The sequence below is a fragment of the Heterodontus francisci genome, chromosome 20 (genome assembly GCF_036365525.1).
Source record: "Heterodontus francisci isolate sHetFra1 chromosome 20, sHetFra1.hap1, whole genome shotgun sequence".
In the NCBI taxonomy this organism is placed as follows: domain Eukaryota; kingdom Metazoa; phylum Chordata; class Chondrichthyes; order Heterodontiformes; family Heterodontidae; genus Heterodontus; species Heterodontus francisci.
In genome coordinates, this window is record NC_090390.1 from 36,846,100 (window position 1) to 36,864,822 (window position 18,723).

General features: G+C 47.3%; 1 protein-coding gene across 3 annotated transcripts in view; it reads right to left on the reverse strand.

Moving 5' to 3' along the window:
• LOC137380575 (1-phosphatidylinositol 4,5-bisphosphate phosphodiesterase epsilon-1-like) overlaps positions 1-18,723 on the reverse strand; it is a 462,270-nt gene that overhangs the window by 93,063 nt on the left and 350,484 nt on the right. For all 3 annotated transcript variants that reach the window (XM_068052607.1, XM_068052608.1, XM_068052609.1), the window contains exons 5-7: positions 14,024-14,169; positions 12,261-12,519; positions 2,472-2,680 (exon numbers count right to left, since the gene is read on the reverse strand). In XM_068052607.1, the coding sequence (XP_067908708.1) occupies positions 2,472-2,680; positions 12,261-12,519; positions 14,024-14,169 (614 nt within the window). The remainder of the gene's footprint in view (positions 1-2,471; positions 2,681-12,260; positions 12,520-14,023; positions 14,170-18,723) is intronic.

Sequence of the window (18,723 nt, forward strand, 5' to 3'; positions counted from 1 at the left end):
TTGGCCAAAAGTATTGTGCGACATGAAATAATGCTTGTATAGAATAGGTTGATAGTTGCAGTCTAATGCCTTCACTTTCAAAGCATTTATTTGTGATCATATTGTTGGGCCAAATTAATTTCTGTCTTATTGAATAAATCCCTGGTGACAGTCTGATATTTTTAAATCTTCTCCCTTCCCCTGTAAAGGAACACAGACTTGAATTTATACAGTGCCTTTCATGACCTTGGGACATCCCAAAGTGGTTTGCAGCCAATGAAGCACTTTTGAGGTGCAGTTACTGTTGTAATGTAGGAAACACAGCAGCCAATTTGCGACAAACAGCAACGAGGTAATGATCAGATCATCAGCTTTTAATGTTGGTTGAGGGATAAATATTGGCCAGGCCACTGAGGAGAACTCTACTTCAAAACAGTGCCACAGGATCTTTTATGTACACCCGAGAAGGCAGTCAGGGCTTCGGTTTAACATTTTGTCCACTGCACTCCTTTTGGCCTAAGTTATGGACTCCAGGCTCAGCAGTGGCATTTGAACCCACACCTTCTGATTCACAGGCACAAATGCTACCCACTGAGTCACAATTGCAGTTCTGTATCTACGCACTGAAGAGAAATGCTGTTATTTCTCTCAGGAAACCCAATACAAATATCTTGCAGAGCCAGGATATTAGCTTGGGATTTGAGAAGTTAAAAATGCCCCAGTTATATACAAACTTGACTCAACCATCTTGTGCAAGACTTTGTTGGAATGGATGACCTTCAATGATGTGTCAAAACTTGAGGCATTTTGGGTTCAATAATCCAAAGCTAAAATTTATTCACCCATTAACCCCTCTTCTCCCCAAAAAATGACCAAAATGTCCAATTTTTAAAAAAGGAAGGATGCCGGCAAGCTTGGATTTACATTAGTTTAATACTTGCAGTGACCCAGTTATTCTAACACCAGTGGTAACTATGTTATTCTAAACCTTAAGTAATCCTTTCATTTTAAGCAGGTTACTGCTAGCATGATAATAATGCCAGTTGGGAAAATCCAACTGTGTGTAAATATATATAAAAAAAAAGTTGTAACATTGGTGATCTGGGGAATATTGTTGGCTCAAACTAAGGGGTTTGTACATGTCTAACATAGTTGCCCCAGTGCAAGATTAAATAGCTGTCATCTCTGAAGGTTGTGGGTTCAAGTCCCACACCAGACCCTTGTGCACAAAATCTAGGCTGACACTTCAGTGCATTACTGAGAGTGTGCTGCACTGACAAAGGTCAAAATCCTGGAACTCCCTTCCTAACAGCACTGTTGGTGTAGCAACACCGCAAGGACTGCAGCGATTCAAGAAAGCAGCTCACCACCACCACCTTCTCAAGGGCAATTAGGGATGGGAAATAAATGCTAACATAGTCAGCAATGCCCACACCCCCGAACGAATAAAAAAAGGTACCATTCAGTTAAAACAGGTCCCATTCATCTGCCCTGACAAACATGAAAGATGGCCTTCAATAATGTGATCATATTGTTGGGCCAAACTAACTTCTGACTTAGTGAGTGACTTAAATGTCTTTGTCAATTGATCGACAAAACAAACTGTGATACGGTGTGCTGGTTTAGGCATTAAAAGGTTAACTTAAGCTGAAACATACAATGTGCTACTAACTTTCCCATTGCCTTGCACTAGCACAGAAAGAGGTTGAACGACAGATACAGTCCCCCACACATTGGATAGCCTATTTGAAAAACTTCCAGAGTTTACTTAATCAAATAATCATGCTGCCGACCACTGGAAGGTCACTCAGTGGAAATTAGGGAGGGCTTGATGTTTCTTGCTGTACCACAGCAAAGCAAAGGGCTGCAGCAGCCACTGAAATGGAACAAGACCAATGTAGAGGTGATATTATTTCTGGTTACCCAAATAATCAGGATGGCAAAAATAAAAGATGGTTACAACTTCCTAGGTGTCAAAAAATTTATGGAAGTAGTAAAAGATAGAGACCCCCCCCCCTCAAAACAAATACATGACTTCAATGAAATGAAGTTGCCCCCTGAAATCAATTTACCATAACTTTATAAATAGCATTGACCCTAACCAGTAACATTTCCCTAAGCCCAAACCAAAGACCAAGTTCCCCAACCCTAACTCAGGAAGATTTGTCCTAGCTGTATAAGGCTACATGAGCAGGGAGAATACCAAAGGGCATGGCAATAAAGCTGCCAGGACTGATGGCAGAGGGAGAGAATGGTGGAAAGGTGCCATGGCTCAGCCAGATAATCTTTGCAGAACTTTGTGAGGTCGAACAGCCAATGAAAATCTAGTGAACAAATGAGACACCAGTACTATAAGTAGCATGATGCATTACATCAAAATGTTGTCTGTTATGTAAGGGAATTGTTTGATATAGTTGTCTCAGTGAATTTTCTCCACTTTATCCATTGCAATGGATAAAATTATGTCATTGGGAAACTGTTCCAGTACTTACTGATATTTGCTTCTGTCTTTGAATGAGTTCTTCCGTGAAGTGCAACTATCACTGGTACCTTCTTCGCCTTCCTCGCACTCCAGGCTTCTGTTACAGCTTCGAATAGTCTGAAGAATGTTGTTTACTGTAGACTCTTTGTCTGTATTGTTCAGTCCGTCTTTTCCAATCCGCTGCAAAAAATGGTCCTGGCCATTGTAGTCTGCAACAAACTGGGAACATTCCTTAGTGAGTGTCTTTGCTGATAACCCAGACGACAAGAACAAAGTAAATCTGGAAGTGACATCGCCAGATAAAAAACAACTTCGGTTAGCCAACTCTCCATCAGTGCAGATTAAAGCCCAAGCCTTGTGACACAACTCCATATGTTTAGGGCAGCCAAAGTAGCTGCTGTCTGTAAATAGTTAATCTCTTTACATTCCATGCTTCGCTATGTAAAATGTAAGTTCAGTGGAATCCTATTACCTATACAAAACTTGAGAAGAAAGTTTCAAATTATCAATCTTATACCGACTTAACAGGTCAGCCATCCTGTTTATTACCAAATGTAAGGAGCAAAATGATATGGTTACCAAAAATAAATCTATCACCACAATAATATCTCCTTTACCTGTCCTTCCAGAAAACCTTGGGTTGGATTTTCAGAAGGTGGTGGAGGCAGGCTAAGGGATGAGCAGGCCAGCAAATTCATGCTGCAGCGTGACATGCAGGTTGCTAGATCTATAGCCACCTCCATGCAATCTTTCCGGAGGCAGCTTCTTGGGGAGGATGGTCACCTGCCCAGTAACGATGGGCAGGCAATTATAATTGTTCAGGAGGCAGTTGAGAGGTACTTAAATAAGGAATTGATATTTTGCAAGAGGGCACAAACCCACTCTGCGTCAGCACCTCATCCAAGCAGATGAGGCGGCTGCACAGCGGGAAGCACGTGACTGAAGCGGAAACCACTTAAAATTATGTATAAAAAAGAGTAATCATTCAGCAGAAGTTTGTGCACTTCCACTAACCTGCCATTTTTGAAGCAGAGCTGTACGAATGGGATTGGTGACAGAGAAGGAAAGTCTTGGGGAAGGTCTCTTTCATAAAGGTTCAAGGGAAGATTGGCAGTTGAGGTCCTAGTGCTTGACAGCGTCTCTGATAATGGAGGTCACGATTCAGAGGTGGGCTGGAGCACTGGGAGGGGCAGCGGCCCCAGCAACAAAGGCAGTCACGTGGTGCCCATGGATGCAGAGGTGCTGGTCGATGGGGAGGAGGGGGGCAGAGGGGGCAGCAACGCAACAAGGCTCCTTAGACAGCACCTTCCAAACCCACGACCTCTACCAACTAGGACAAGGGCAGCAAATGCATGGGAACACCACCACCTGCAAGTTCCCCTCCAAGTCACACACCATCCTAACTTGGAACTATATCGCCGTTCCTTCACTGTCGCTGGGTCAAAATCCTGGAACTTCCTTCCTAACAGCACTGTGGGTATACCTACCTCCCATGGACTGCAGCGGTTCAAGAAGGCAGCTCACCACCACCTTCTCAAGGGCAATTAGGGATGGGCAATAAATGCTGGCTTGGCCAGCGCCGTCCACATCCCATGAATGAATAAAAAAAAGGCGATACCTACAAAATCGAGTTACTACCAGAGGATCATCTTCCTGAGCATGTCATAGTAGCAGTGCCGCCAACGCCTTCACCTTTTTTTTTTCAAAATATACTTTATTCATAAAAATCTGTAAAAATTACATTGCCAAACAGTTTCCAAACAGCACCAAAAAATACAAACATTGCAAGGGAGATCAGTTTCCTTCAATACTGTCATGAGTTTCTTCCCAACCCTTCCGTTTCACAATTGTCATGTCAATTACAGTTTTACATTTACAGCAATTGAGAATATTAACGATACAGTTCGAGGGGTTTCCCATGGATCCAGCCCCTCAGTCCAGCTTGGTGGGGGAACCTTACACTGTGGTCTTTCCCCGTTGAGCCTTTGCTGCGGCTGCCCCAAGCTTTAGTGCGTCCCTCAGCACGTAGTCCTGGACCTTGGAATGTGCCAGTCTGCAACATTCGGTGGTGGACAACTCTTTGCGCTGGAAGACCAGCAAGTTTCGGGCAGACCAAAGGGCGTCTTTCACCGAATTGATAGTCCTCCAGCAGCAGTTGATGTTTGTCTCGGTGTGCGTCCCTGGGAACAGCCCGTAGAGCACAGACTCCTGTGTTACAGAGCTGCTTGGGATGAACCTTGACAAAAACCACTGCATCTCTTTCCACACCTGCTTTGCAAAGGCACATTCCAGGAGGAGGTGGGCGACTGTCTCTTCCCCACCACAGCCAACGCGGGGGCACTGTGCGGAGGGGGCGAGACTTCGGGTGTGCATGAAGGATCTGACGGGGAAGGCCCTTCTCACCACCAGCCAAGCTACGTCTTGGTGCTTGTTTGAAAGTTCTGGTGATGAGGCATTCCGCCAAATGACTTCGACGGTCTGCTCGGGGAACCATCCGACAGGATCCACCATTTCCTTTTCCCGTAGGGCCTTGAGGACATTCCGTGCAGACCACTGCCTGATGGACCGGTGGTCAAAGGTGTTTTCCCGCAGAAACTGCTCCACGAAGGATAGGTGGTACGGCGCCGCCCAACTGCATGGTGCGTTCCGCGGCAATGTGACCAGGCCCATCCTTCGCAACACCGAGGACAGATAGAACCTCAGCACGTAGTGACACTTGGAGTTTGCGTACTGGGGATCTACACATAGCTTGATGCAGCCGCACACGAAGGTGGTCATCAGGATGAGGGCCACGTTGGGTACATTTTTCCCGCCCATGTCCAGAGATTTGAACATCGTGTCCCTCCGGACCCGGTCCATTTTAGATCCCCAGACGAAGCGGAAAATGGCTCGGGTGACTGCCACGGCGCAGGAGTGGGGTATGGGCCAGACCTGCGCCACGTAGAGCAACAACGTGAGCGCCTCGCACCCGATGACCAGGTTCTTACCCACAATGGAGAGAGATCGCTGCCCCCACATGCCCAACTTTTGTCGTACCTTGGCTACTCGCTCCTCCCATGTTTTGGTGCACGCCCCGGCCCTTCCGAACCATATCCCCAGCACCTTCAGGTAATCTGACCTGACGGTGAAGGGGACAAAGGATCGGTCAGCCCAGTTCCCAAAGAACATGGCCTCGCTCTTGCCGTGGTTCACTTTGGCTCCCGAGGCCAGTTCGAACTGGTCGCAGATGCTCATCAGTCTGCGCACAGACAGCGGATCCGAGCAGAAGACGGCGACGTCATCCATGTACAGGGAGGTTTTGACCTGAGTGCCTCCGCTGCCTGGGATTGTCACCCCTCTTATGCTCGCATCCTTCCTAATAGACTCAGCAAAGGGTTCAATACAGCAAACAAACAAGACCGGGGACAGAGGACAGCCCTGTCTGACTCCAGATTTGATCGGGAAACTTTCCGATTCCCACCCGTTGATTGAGACTGCGCTACTGATGTTTGTGTAGAGCAGTTGGATCCAATTGCAGATTCCCTCCCCAAACCCCATTTTGGAAAGCACGCCCATCATGTAGGTGTGCGATATCCTGTCAAAAGCCTTCTCCTGGTCCAGGCTGATGAGGCAGGTGTCCACCCTCCTGTCCCGTACGTAGGCGATCGTATCCCTGAGTAGCGCGAGACTATCAGAGATCTTCCTGCCGGGTACAGTACAGGTCTGATCGGGGTGAATCACCAACTCCAGAGCAGACTTGACTTGACTGGCTATGACTTTGGACAGAATCTTGTAGTCAACATTAAGCAGTGAGATGGGCCGCCAATTTCTGATTTCTGCCCTCTCCCCCTTCTGCTTGTAAATGAGGGTGATGATGCCTTTTCTCATGGATTCTGACATGCTGCCGGCCAGGAGCATACTCTCGTATACTTCCAGCAGGTCCGGGCCGACCCAGTCCCACAAGGCAGAGTACAACTCGACCGGTAAGCCGTCGCTCCCGGGAGTTTTACTCGTCTCGAAAGACTCGACGGCCTTTGTCAGCTCGTCCAGAGTTAGCGGCTTGTCCAGTCTCTCCCTCCTGCTGTCATCTAAGACCTCTGTGATAGATGACAGGAAGGACTGGGAGGCTCTGCTGTCTGTGGGCTTCGCGTCATACAGCCCAGCATAAAAGGATTTGCTGATCCTTAGTATGTCGGACTGCGAAGACGTTACCGAGCCATCTTCTTCCTTCAGGCTGCTGATAACAGAGCTCTCTCTGTGTACCTTTTGGAAGAAGTAACGCGAGCACGTCTCATCCTGCTCGATGGAGCGGACTCTGGACCGGAAGATGATCTTGGAGGCCTCCTTGGCAAAGAGCGAGGCCTGCTGGCTCTTCACCTCTTGGAGGTCCTCCTTGACCTCGACCCCCATTGACTGCAACCGGAGTAGATTTTGCATAATTTTCTGGAGTCGGGACAGTTCCCTCTGTCTCTCTCTGGCCTTCTGAACACCTTTGTGGATGAAGAACCTCTTGATGTTCTCCTTAATCGCTTCCCACCAGTGAACTGGAGACTCAAAGAGGGGTTTCACGGTCCTCCAACCTTTGTAATCCCTTTTGAGTTCCTCAACGTTCTCTGGGGTCAGCAGTGTCGCATTGAGCTTCCACGTCCCTCTGCCAACCCGCTGGTCGTCCTGTAAGTGACAGTCGGCCAGTAAGAGGCAGTGGTCGGAGAAGAACACCGGCTTGACGTCGGTGGATCCGACTGTGACAGCACGGGACACAAACAGGAAGTCAATCCTGGAACGGGCAGACCCGTCCGATCTTGACCATGTGTATCTGCGCTGCGCTCCGTCTGCAGGTTTGCTGAAGCCGTCGTGCAGTTTGGCATCTTTAACTGTTTCCATTAGGAGTCTGGACGTAGCGTCCAGTTTGCTGTCGTCACTGCCGGATCGTCCAGCCGCATCGATGATGCAGTTGAAGTCACCGCCTAGGATGACCGGCCTGGACGTCGCCAGCAGCAGTGGGAGCTGCTGGAAGACGGTCAGCCGCTCGCTGCGTTGTACCGGGGCGTACACGTTGATCAACCGGAGCGGAGCGTTGTTGTACATCACGTCTGCTGCGAGGAGGCGGCCGCCCACCACCTCCTTAACTTCGGAGATGGTGAAGTTACCTCCCCGCAGCAGAATACCCAGGCCGGAGGAACGGCAGTCATTACCCCCCGACCAGATCGATGGCCCGTGGGACCACCATCGCGACCACTGCCTGTAGGTGCTGAGGTGTGGTATTCCACACTCCTGCAGAAACAGTAGGTCAGCTTTGACCTTGGCAAGGTAATCCAAGGTTGAAACACATCGCGTAGTAGATTTAATGCTACGCACATTAATGGAAGCAATTCTTACACCCATTTTTTACTAAAGATTAGTTGTTGCTTCCCATACCATTTGTCCTCGCTAGTCCCAGTCCTTCGGGATGTTCCTGCATACCCATCGTGTGCGCAAGCAGTGTCACGTTGGTTGGGCTCAGAAACCCCTCCTGATTTTTCATGCAGGGTTTGTGCCGCTCGGGTGACATCGGGGGGGTCTTGTAGGCAGAGAGGATTGGGTTGTCCTCAGCTGCTTCCATCTGTTCCTCCTCGAAAACATCACAGCTCCCGGTCTCCCGGAGCTCAGGTGCGCCAGACGTGTCTTTGCTCCCGGTGTCCCGGAGCTGAGATGCGTTGGCCGTGTCGTTATGTGTGGGGCATTGGGGTTGGGGCACGCCGGGCCCATCACAGCTTCCAGTGCCCGGGGGCTGGGATGCCTTATCATCCATCTCGGAGTTCTGCCGCCTCTTTTGAAGGGGCTGTCGTTCCAGCATTTCCCCGTCCAGTGAAGAGGAGTTGTTGCAGTCTGATTCAGAAGAGAGCCTCCTCTTGCCACTGGTTTGGGTGGTGGCTTTGGGATGTTTTTTCTTTGTGGTTTTCCTCTGGACCACTTGCCACTGACCTGTTTGTCCATCTGCTGCCTCCTCCTCCATTGATTCTGTCTGTGGAGGAGGGGTTTCCAGGCGATGGGTAGGTGCTGGGTCGTTGGTTTCAGCCGCCTCCCCTTCCTTCTCAGGTTGAAGTTCCTCACTGCGGAGAAGGCTATCTAGACAGGTGGTGGCTGAGCTGTGCACACTCCTGGACGACAATCTAATGCCTCAAGGCTCACCCTATGCCAGTAGCTGTCAAGCTGATAGTGACTTTGAAATTCCTAGCTTCAAACTCTTTACAGGGGTCACCAGCTAACCTATGTGAGATCTCACAATCGAAACCACAGCTGCAAATCTCAGGTGACAAATGCACTTTTTGTGGGGGCATTTGACTTCATCAGCTTCAACACAGATGTGGCAAATCAGGCACAGAGGGCTGTGGGGTTTGCCTCAATGGCAGGATTCTCTCAGGTGCAGGCTGTGATTGACTTCACACATGTTGCCATCACAGTTCTGTCTTCTCAGCCCAGAGCATTCATCAACCGCAAGGGTATCCACTCAATAAATATTCAGTGTGTGACCATTGTTAGTGTTTCTTTCAGGTTTGTGCAAGGTTTCCTGGCAGCTGTCATGATTCATTAATTCTGAGGCAGTCGCAGGTGCGGCAGCTGTTCATTCTACCACACAGCCTTTGTGGATAGCTCTTGGCAGACAGTAAAGAGATGGCTGCTGGCCCCGGTGTAAAACCACACAACTAAGGCACAGGACAGATATAACCACTACCATCTCAGCACAAAGGCCACCACTGAGCAGGCCACTGGTCTCCTGAAGATGCGGTTCTGGTGCCCTTGACCGATTGGGGGGGGAGCACCCTCCAGTACACCCCCTCCTGCATTGTTCTGGTCTGCTACGCTCTGCACAACATGGCCATCCAGAAACGAGTGGAGCTGGAGGAGGTCCATGGGGAAAACCGTGCCTCCTTATTGGAGGATGAGGATCTTCAGGAGGATCAACTGGAGACGTGTCAAGACAACCCAGAGATTGGACTCATGCGAAGACACATTGAACATGAAGGCAGGGAAGCCTGGGACACCCTGATCCAGGAACGCTTCTTCTGAGCACGGCCGATCCTCTAATGGAAGAGTCTAATCCGACTACCAGTTTATACATAGCGGCCCCTCTCCAGAGTACAAGGCCAGATCCACTACTCATGGTGTTTAGCACTCAAGATGCAGCGAGTCTTCTGCCAGAGCACGTGGCCACATGGCACTCTCAGACCCCACACACAGGCAGGACCTATTGACGATGTTGTTACCTCCCACAACAATTCACATGACATATGTAACTTTTCGAACACAATCATTTTACTCAAATTAAAGTGCATAAATTTAACAAAAGCTTCATAATGTGCACCCAGGTGAACCCCATGTCATGTTGACGTCGCTACTCTGCCCTCTTGTGAGAACTTCCACAAGGTGCTCACCCTGTGGCTGGAGCAGATGTGGAGGTACCCTGCTCGAGATCAGTGTCCCAGCTGCTGAGCTGCTCGTGGCACCCTTCCTCGGGCTCCCTGTGCACATGATGACACAGCAACAGGCTGCACCAGCTGCATTTGTGCAGGGACAGCCTCAGTCATGGGTGCATAAGCCCTATCATGTGTCTCAGTCAGAGAGGCGGAGGGGGCGGCTTCAGAAGTTGTGGTCCTCTAGATGGTGACATCTTCGATATCATCCCTTCCTGGCTCAGCCATTTCATGGCCTATCTGCACATCTGCCTCTACCTGGTGCATGAGAACACCTGAATGAGCGTGCATGCATCAATGCAGTGCCATCAATGCAATGGACCCGTCAATGCTACAGAATGCATCATACAATCTGTTCATGCCAGTCCACTGCTCCTGCATCCATTTGGTGGACTGCTGCATATGATGCGCCATGAGGGTGGCCACTCTTTCAGTGGAGGAGCTCATGCATCTCATATGTCCGATACATTATGGCTCTCAGGTGCTCATGGACTCCTCTATTTTCATCTCAAGTACCCATACTGCCTCAGGAAACTCTGCCAGATGTCCACACACCTCCCGTTGCTGCTCCACTAGCACCTGCTCTGTACATGGCCCCGAGGCTCTGCATCTCCATCTGGGTGAGCATGGCTGCAGCTGCCCTCTATCCTCCGATGGAAATTTCCCAAAGCAGCCACTGCCTCCATCACCTGCTACCGCTCACATGTGCTGTGATGCTCACCTTGTGCCACTCATTCTAAAGTCGCCTAAGGCCCCACCAAGGTGCATGTATTTGCATTGGTGGAGGGTGTACATGACTCCTGTGATGTTGCTTTCTCAGAGTGCAAGTCATTCTCAGAGGCAGCCATGGCCTCCACAGTCAGCTGCTGCTGATCCTCCAGCAATAGCCCTGTGTAAGAGAGAAAACATTATTTACTCGGCCTCCTTCGTCTCAGCTGGCACTTCAGCTGGCATCTGTCAGCGCATCAAGTGGCATCGACTGGAAATGACTTCATAGAGTTGAGGCTGCTTCAAAGCTCTTCTACGGAGCATTCAATAAACTTTCATTCTCTCTCTGCCACACACCAATCTGGCCATTGCTAAGTGCCTGCACTTCAGCCACCCTTGCAATGTCAACAGCCTCTTCCTCCATTAGCATCAAGATTGCCAGGTTGGCCTCTCCACCTGCTCACAGGTGTTGTGTCCTCACTTCTCCTGCAATGTGAGGATGGAGAAATCAGCTACCTTCCCATTTTCCCATCCTGATCCTCTATCAGAAGTGACGCTCCTGTCATTGCATTTGCCCGTGGATTACATTACCATCCTCCTAAGCTTACATCACTTTGCTCCCTTTCCTTGGGTGAGGGTTGGCAATGGGTGATAATCTCCTCGGTGTATCTAATCACTGTCTGCTCAGGGGTGTTCTTTCTCTGTAAGATACTCACGGCTAACAGCTTGCCTTTGCTTCATACTCACCATGCCAGAATGCATAAGGATGTTGAAGCGCTTCCTCCACTGGACCCGTCCTGCTAACCACACTGTGGCTGCGTACCTTTCTGGCGACCGCCAGCTATACCTCCTTTGTTTGCCTGGCAGCCTCCAGAAACAAAATGTTCTGCCAGGCTCGGACTGCCTCTGCCATGGCCTCCAGGGAAGCATTGGTGAATCTTGGGGCCATCCTACCACAAGAGACTGCCATGTTACTGCTCTGGTAGACTGTTCCCTTAGGGCTGATTCCCTCTGGCTGCTTGCACTTTGAATCCAGACGGGCACCTGCTAGTTCTAACTCCTGCCTCCTGCTCGTGCCCACCATTCGTCATTGGACCCATTAATTGGTCGCCTCCTGCAAAATGCCGAAGTTTGGCACACGCTAACCTCCAGTGGGATCGAGATCTGGAAATGGTTGTGATGTCAGGGTGCCACTGAGATCAGGAAAATCCAGCCCATTATATCTGCTAACGCACAAATGTCCTCAGTAAATAATTAGGTGGCTGTGTTTTCCAAGAAGTTCCAATTGTTCCAGGAAGTGAATATGCATGAATATTCCTCACCCATTAAACAAAATGAGAAATGCTGATTTTGTCAATAGCATTTTGCATGCAAAAGTAGCATAAATTAAACAATAGAACAAAAAGCACATTCCTTTTTATATTTAATTCATTATTAAATTCGAAATTCATCATTTTCAATTCAAATTTATCGTCACTGTTGGTTGCTTTGGGTAGGAAAATGAAATAAGTATCATGCATCAGAAAATCTGTGAGGAATTCCTTACTCTATAAATTTAAATTGCTTCCAGAACCTGTCAGGAAAAACTTTGCAGTTACATGGAGTAAATTGATCTTCATGCACCATTTGTTTTCATTATCAGTGCATAGAATGCTTACCTCGATGGTGTCATCCTGAGAATCGCAGCGAGACTGAAATTTCATCAAAGTGGCTGCACCATCCAGGACATCACACAGCTCCTTCAGGAACACTCCGCAGAAGGGAACCACTTTGCAACCAGGGATGTTCAGAGCACGGTTTACCACTTTCCGGTATTCAGATGACGATTCGTGCTGTGCCATAGCATCTTTCAGGCTTCTCATTGTTTCAATATCAGACTGGTCCATAAATTGCCACATCTTCAAAACCTTCCTCGACCTGAAATAGAAAAACAACCAAACTGTATCAACTAATATTAAAAGCAACTTCCATTGACGGCATGCCCCAAAATGTTGGTGAGCATAAAGGTCAGAACATTTCTTCCTCTGGAAAGTTATTGCTGGAAGTAGAAAGTAATAATTCACACTACGTCGATGAGTTCAACTCTACATTTAATAAACAAACTTGTACGCGATCAGAAAATGCTGGAAATACTCAGCAGGTCTGGCAACATCTGTGGAGATTTTGCTCTTGTACATGATCAAGTTTGGTTCAATCTAAGAGAAAGAGAAAATTATACAAGTCCTCTGACAAGCTCATTTACATTGTTCCCAGTAGAACATTATTCACAAGAATGTCATGATATTGCACGCAATTGTACCGGATTAGGGATTGGTTGGGCCTGTAATTAGACTAGGATAGGGATGGGCCTCTACTTAGACTAAGGCAGGGATGGGCCTGTATTTAAACTGGGTGGTATAAACAGGTATTCGTGTAAAAAGATCACTTTTTCCTTGTCACTATAATTATCAAAGACAGAACTGTGACACTCCAGTCACCGTGGCTGATTAACTAATTGGGATGAATTTGGTCTTTGGCTGTTGCAAGTTTTGCACTATTGTGGATCACCAGCTGAATTTACCCATGCCAGACTTCTTTTCCATTGAAGACAATTGGCTGGTGATTTGTTATCACCTGCTTTACTCTACTGCCAAAGACCAATTTAACTGCCATCATGATAAAAATTCATTCGAGCCCGTTTTTGAGTCCAGTTTTGGGGCTATGTGACTAGTGTGTGTCTGAAACAAGAAGTTCAAGGTTCAAATAAAATTGGATCTCAGGCTTTTGGCCTCATCAACATGCCAGTCAATCAGCTGGCATTAGGTCCTCATTTAAATATTCAAGGGGCTTACCACCTAAAAAAGAGGCCCTATGCAGATTGGGCAAGGGCCATCCAACTGCAAACTTGATATGCTTTCTGTCTGAAGAACAGACGCCATGTCCTACCCCAATTATCCCTTATATTTTCAATCTTAGTGGTGTCCTGCACTATGAGCCTTGGCTCTTCACATTTGTTCCTCCAAAGAGAACACAACCACACAAAAGCCATGATGTTGGTAATATGATTCCTAAAACAAGAGGAAAGTTACTGGACTTAGAATGTAGGAACTGCACAACGGAAATGCAGAAAAAGTCCCTTTTTACAAAATATGTAATAGTTGGGTTGAAAATAATGGTAGTAAAATTGTTTGGCTGTGAAATCCACTATCAACAAAACTGGTCCTTTTAATACAAAACTATGGAGCCATCTATTAACTCTTCTAAATTCTTCTTTCAAACTCCTGTCAAACAACTGGAGCTGGTTTGACCTAACTTATCTAAAGCAATGCTTGAGCAAGTGCCAAAACCCAATTCATGATCAAAGTGGCTTGTATATAATATGGAAAAATGCATTCTGATCTTAACTTTGATCCTATTCAGTGGAGGAATGAATCAACAATACCTGAGGCCTGCCAGGAATTCCATCACTGCATTGTAATTACCCATGTTCCAGCAACATTTGGCCACATGAACCAAGTAAGAGAACACTTCCCTCTTCTCCTCCATGGAGCTGGCAGTCAGGATCAACCACGTCACCCAGGAGCTCACCTGAAAGAAGATGGATTTGATTTTAGTGAGGCACTAAATACCTAAGCTGTTCCACCCATAATCAAAGTTACCAATGATATCATTCATTGCTATAGTAATGTCAGCATGAGCATACTTGATCCTTGTGTTATTCTTTTGAAGGCATACAATTCAACTGGCAATGCCTAACATTCCCATTATACAAAAACTGATCCCTTCAGAAAGTTTGTGCTCATCAGTGTGTGGAATGCTGCTGCTGGGGAATAGAACACTTTGCATTTAGGACACTCATTGTCAACAGGCTTTTGTGCAACAACATAAAATGAACAATAAATCTGAATGTACTCTGCCCTCAACAATTCCACGAGAATAGCTCTCACTCCTCTGTTTCCCACACCAGCAGTTTCCAAATGGCATTGCCAATTTAGTGCTGTAATACTGTGAGCCATGCTGGTTGGGAATTGTGATGCTATCCAGCCCCTTCACACAAGCCACTTAAATGCAGCATACAGAGAAGTTTTCATTCCAGTTGAGGTTCAATTAAAATCCATGTCCCAAAGGTCTAAACCAATATACTGCCCATTGCCCTCCTACTTCAATATTAATTGGGAAATTTACTGTGCGAAGAATAATAGCAGCTCAATTAACATGCAATTACCACATATACTGTGGCAACATTATCTGGCTGTATGTGAGGGAGTGCAATTTCCTTTCTTAAAGAAGATTAGAGAACCAGTTGGGTTTTTACAACAGTCTGATATTCTATGGTCACTTTTACTGATACTAGCTTTTCATTTCCAGATTTTATTTCATTGAATGAAATTCAAATTAACAAATTGCCTTGGTGGGATTTTAATTCATTGGGCTGGATTTTGTGGAGGAAGCAGAGCTCCCGGCGCCGGGATGAAAAGGCGGGCAGAACCCCGCCTAAGCCTTTTTGGGCACCCCCATCCCCCCTTCCAGAGCGAACCTCCATTGTTTTGCTGCCTAAGTGTCTTGTGCCGGGATCTCTGTCCCTTTAAAGACAGTGGTCCCGGCTTCAAGAGCTGCCAGCCAATCACAGGGTCTGGATGATGTGCTTAAGCCCATAGTGGGGCTCAAACCCAGGACCTTCTGGTTCAGAGGTAAGAATGCTACCAACAAGTAGAGCTAAGCTGAAACTATAAAGTATCTTCATAAGAAAGTAGGAAAATAAACACTTTGTGAAAGTTTATATCTGGTCTGACAGCCAAATCCAATGTGGAAAGAACTCAAGCATTTTCCACTGCTGAACAACCTATATGTGACAGTTCCCACGATATTAAGTGGAGGAAATAGGAGTGCAGAACTGTAATGCCAATTGGCCACCCTGTTTATGCTTGACAAACATTTCCATGGCGTTCCTGGTGTGGAAGGAAGGCTCCCATCTGAAAGAGGCAGGAGCACTGCATGTGATTCACGTCTCCCATGACATTTTCTAGGGATTCTGCTTAGTGGACACTGCTCCAAAACTCGCCAAACAAATCAACTATTGAAGGTTATGGGTTGCTTTCAGATTGGAGGATCATAAAAGGGGGCAGTCACTGACCTCCTGGTAATTCAGGAAAACATTCTCTCCCTAATTTAGGTGCTGCAGTGTGGGGCAGGGGTCCAGCTAACTGGTGTTCCTCAGAGCAACCTGCTGGCTCGAACAGTAAAGCCTGCAGCAATGCACAAATTCCATCCCTCATTTGGTGCCAGTTGGTAGTCACACCCAGAACTCACCCAGGCCATGGCTGGATGTTCACAAAAAAGCACAATGCCTGACTCATGCTGGGGAGGGCCATTGACACTCATGTGTCAACTTTCTCACATCCATTCATGGAATTTAAATAAACTTAAACAACAGAAGTAAACTGACTTATTTAGAAAGATGCTTTTTTTTTAGCAGAACTACAGTGACGAAACAGGAAGATTTGAGATGCTAGAATGGAAATTCTGATCAACGATACGCACATAAAAATGGCAAAAAACTGTTTACTCTAAATACCTCCATGACATTTGCTGTAACTGGATTTCAGTATATACTGAATATTGTGGCATTAACCAAATAATTAGCTGAAGAACGATAGATTAGCATTTAGACAGGTGACACAAAAGGCATTAAATGCATATGAACTGCACAACTCAAGGTTAAAGGAAGATTACCCACGTTATTGTAAAGATTATAGAACAGGCTGCTGTGGTAACAATGGAGGGAAACGTTAGCTTTTATGAAACTCTTGTGCGTAAATGAGATAAAAATGAACAAGTACAACAGGGTGTTTCGTTGACTCAAATCTCATGCAGGCCCACCAGTGCCACAGCAGGGCTATAAAAAGGACATCTGATGAGGATACTTAGTCAGGGAGTGCTCGGCTATGCGACTTAGCATTGTTAAAACTAAAGATGCTTTTATTTTGCTCTTGCTGTTGGTTCCCTGCAGCTGTTGGATGTTTTTTTTTTATTCATTCATGGGATGTGGGCCTCACTGGCTAGGCCAGTATTTATTGCCTATCCCTAATTGCCCTTGAGAAGGTGGTGGTGAGCTGCCTTCTTGAACCACTGCATTCCATGTGAGGTAGGTACACCCACAGTGCTGTTAGGAAGGGAGGTCCAGGATTTTGACCCAGCGACAGTGAAGGAATGGCGATATAGTTCCAAGTTAGGATGGTGTGTGACTTGGATGGGAACTTGCAGGCGTTGGTGTTCCCATGCATCTGCTGCTCTTGTCCTTCGAGGTGGTAGAGGTCATGGGTTTGGAGGGTGCTGTCGAAGGAACCTTGGTGCGTTGCTGCAGTGCATCTTGTAGATGATATACACTGCTGCCACTGTGCGTCGGTGGTGGAGGGAGTGAATGTTTGTAGATGGGGTGCCAATCAAGTGGGCTGCTTTGTCCTGGATGGTGTCGAGCTTCTTGAGTGTTGTTGGAGCTACACCCATCCAGGCAAGTGGAGAGTATTCCATCACACTCCTGACTTGCACCTTGTAGATGGTGGACAGGCTTTGGGGAGTCAGGAGGTGCGTTACTTGCCGCAGGATTCCTAGCCTCTGACCTGCTCTTGTAGCCACGGTATTTATATGGCTACTCCAGTTCAGTTTCTGGTCAATGGTAGCCCCTGGGATGTTGATAGTGGCGGATTCAGCGATGGTAATGCCATTGAATGTCAAGGGGAGATGGTTAGATTCTCTCTTGCTGGAGATGGTCATTACCTGGCACTTGTGTGGCGCAAATGCTATTTGCCACTTATCAGCCCAAGCCTGGATATTGTCCAGGTCTTGCTGCATTTCTACACTGACAGCTTCAGTATTTGAGGAGTCGTGAATGGTGCTGAACATTGTGCGATCATCAGCGAACATCCCACCTCTGACCTTATGATTGAAGGAAGGTCATTGATGAAGCAGCCGAAGATGGTTGGGCCTAGGACACTACCCTGAGGAACTCCTGCAGTGATGCCCTGGATCTCAAGACGATTGACCTCCAACAACCAGAGCCATCTTCCTTTGCACTTGGTATGACTCCAACCAGCAGAGAGTTTTCCGCCTGATTCCCATTGACTCCAGTTTTGCTAGGGCTCCTTGATGCCATACTCCCTTGATATCAAGGGCAGTCATTCTCGCCTCACCTCTTGAGTTCAGCTCTTTTGTCCATGTTTGAACCAAGGCTGTAATGAGGTCAGGAGCTGAGTGGCCCTGGCAGAACCCAAACTGAGCATCACTGAGCAGGTTATTGAGAAGCAAATGCTGCTTGATGGCACTGCTGATGACACCTTCCATCACTTTACTGATGATTGAGAGTAGACAGATGGGGCGGTAATTGGCCGGGTTGGACTTGTCCTGCTTTTTGTGTACAGGACATACCTGGGCAATTTTTCACATTGCCGGGTAGATGCCAGTGTTGCAGCTATACTGGAATAGCTTGGCTAGGGGTGCGGCAAGTTCTGGAGCACAGGTCTTCAGTAGTATTGCCGGAATATTGTCAGGACCCATAGCCTTTGCAGTATCCAGTGCCTTCAGTCATTTCTTGATATCACGCGGAGTGAATCGAATTGGCTGAAGTCTGGCATCTGTAATGCTGGGGACTTCAGGAGGAGGCTGAGATGGATCATCAACTCAGCACTTCTGACTGAAGATTGTTGCAAATGCTTCAGCCTTATCTTTCACACTGATGTGCTGGGCTCCCCCATCATTGAGGATTGGGATATTTGTGGAGCCACCGCCTCCTGTTAGTTGTTTAATTGTCCAACACCACTCACAACTGGATGTGGCAGGACTTAGATCTGATCCGTTGGTTATTGGATTGCTTAGCTCTGTCTATTGCATGCTGCTTACGCAGTTTGGCATGCAAGTAGTCCTGAGTGGCAGCTTCACCAGGTTGACACCTCATTTTGAAGTAGGCCTGGTGCTGCTCCTGGCATGCCCTCCTGCACTCTTCATTGAACCAGTCTCCTGGCTTGATGGTAATGGCAGAGTGGGGGATATGCCGGGCCATGATGTTACAGATTGTGGTTGAGTACAATTCTGCTGCTGCTGATGGTCCACAGCACCTCATGGATGCCCAGTTTTGCATTGCTAGAT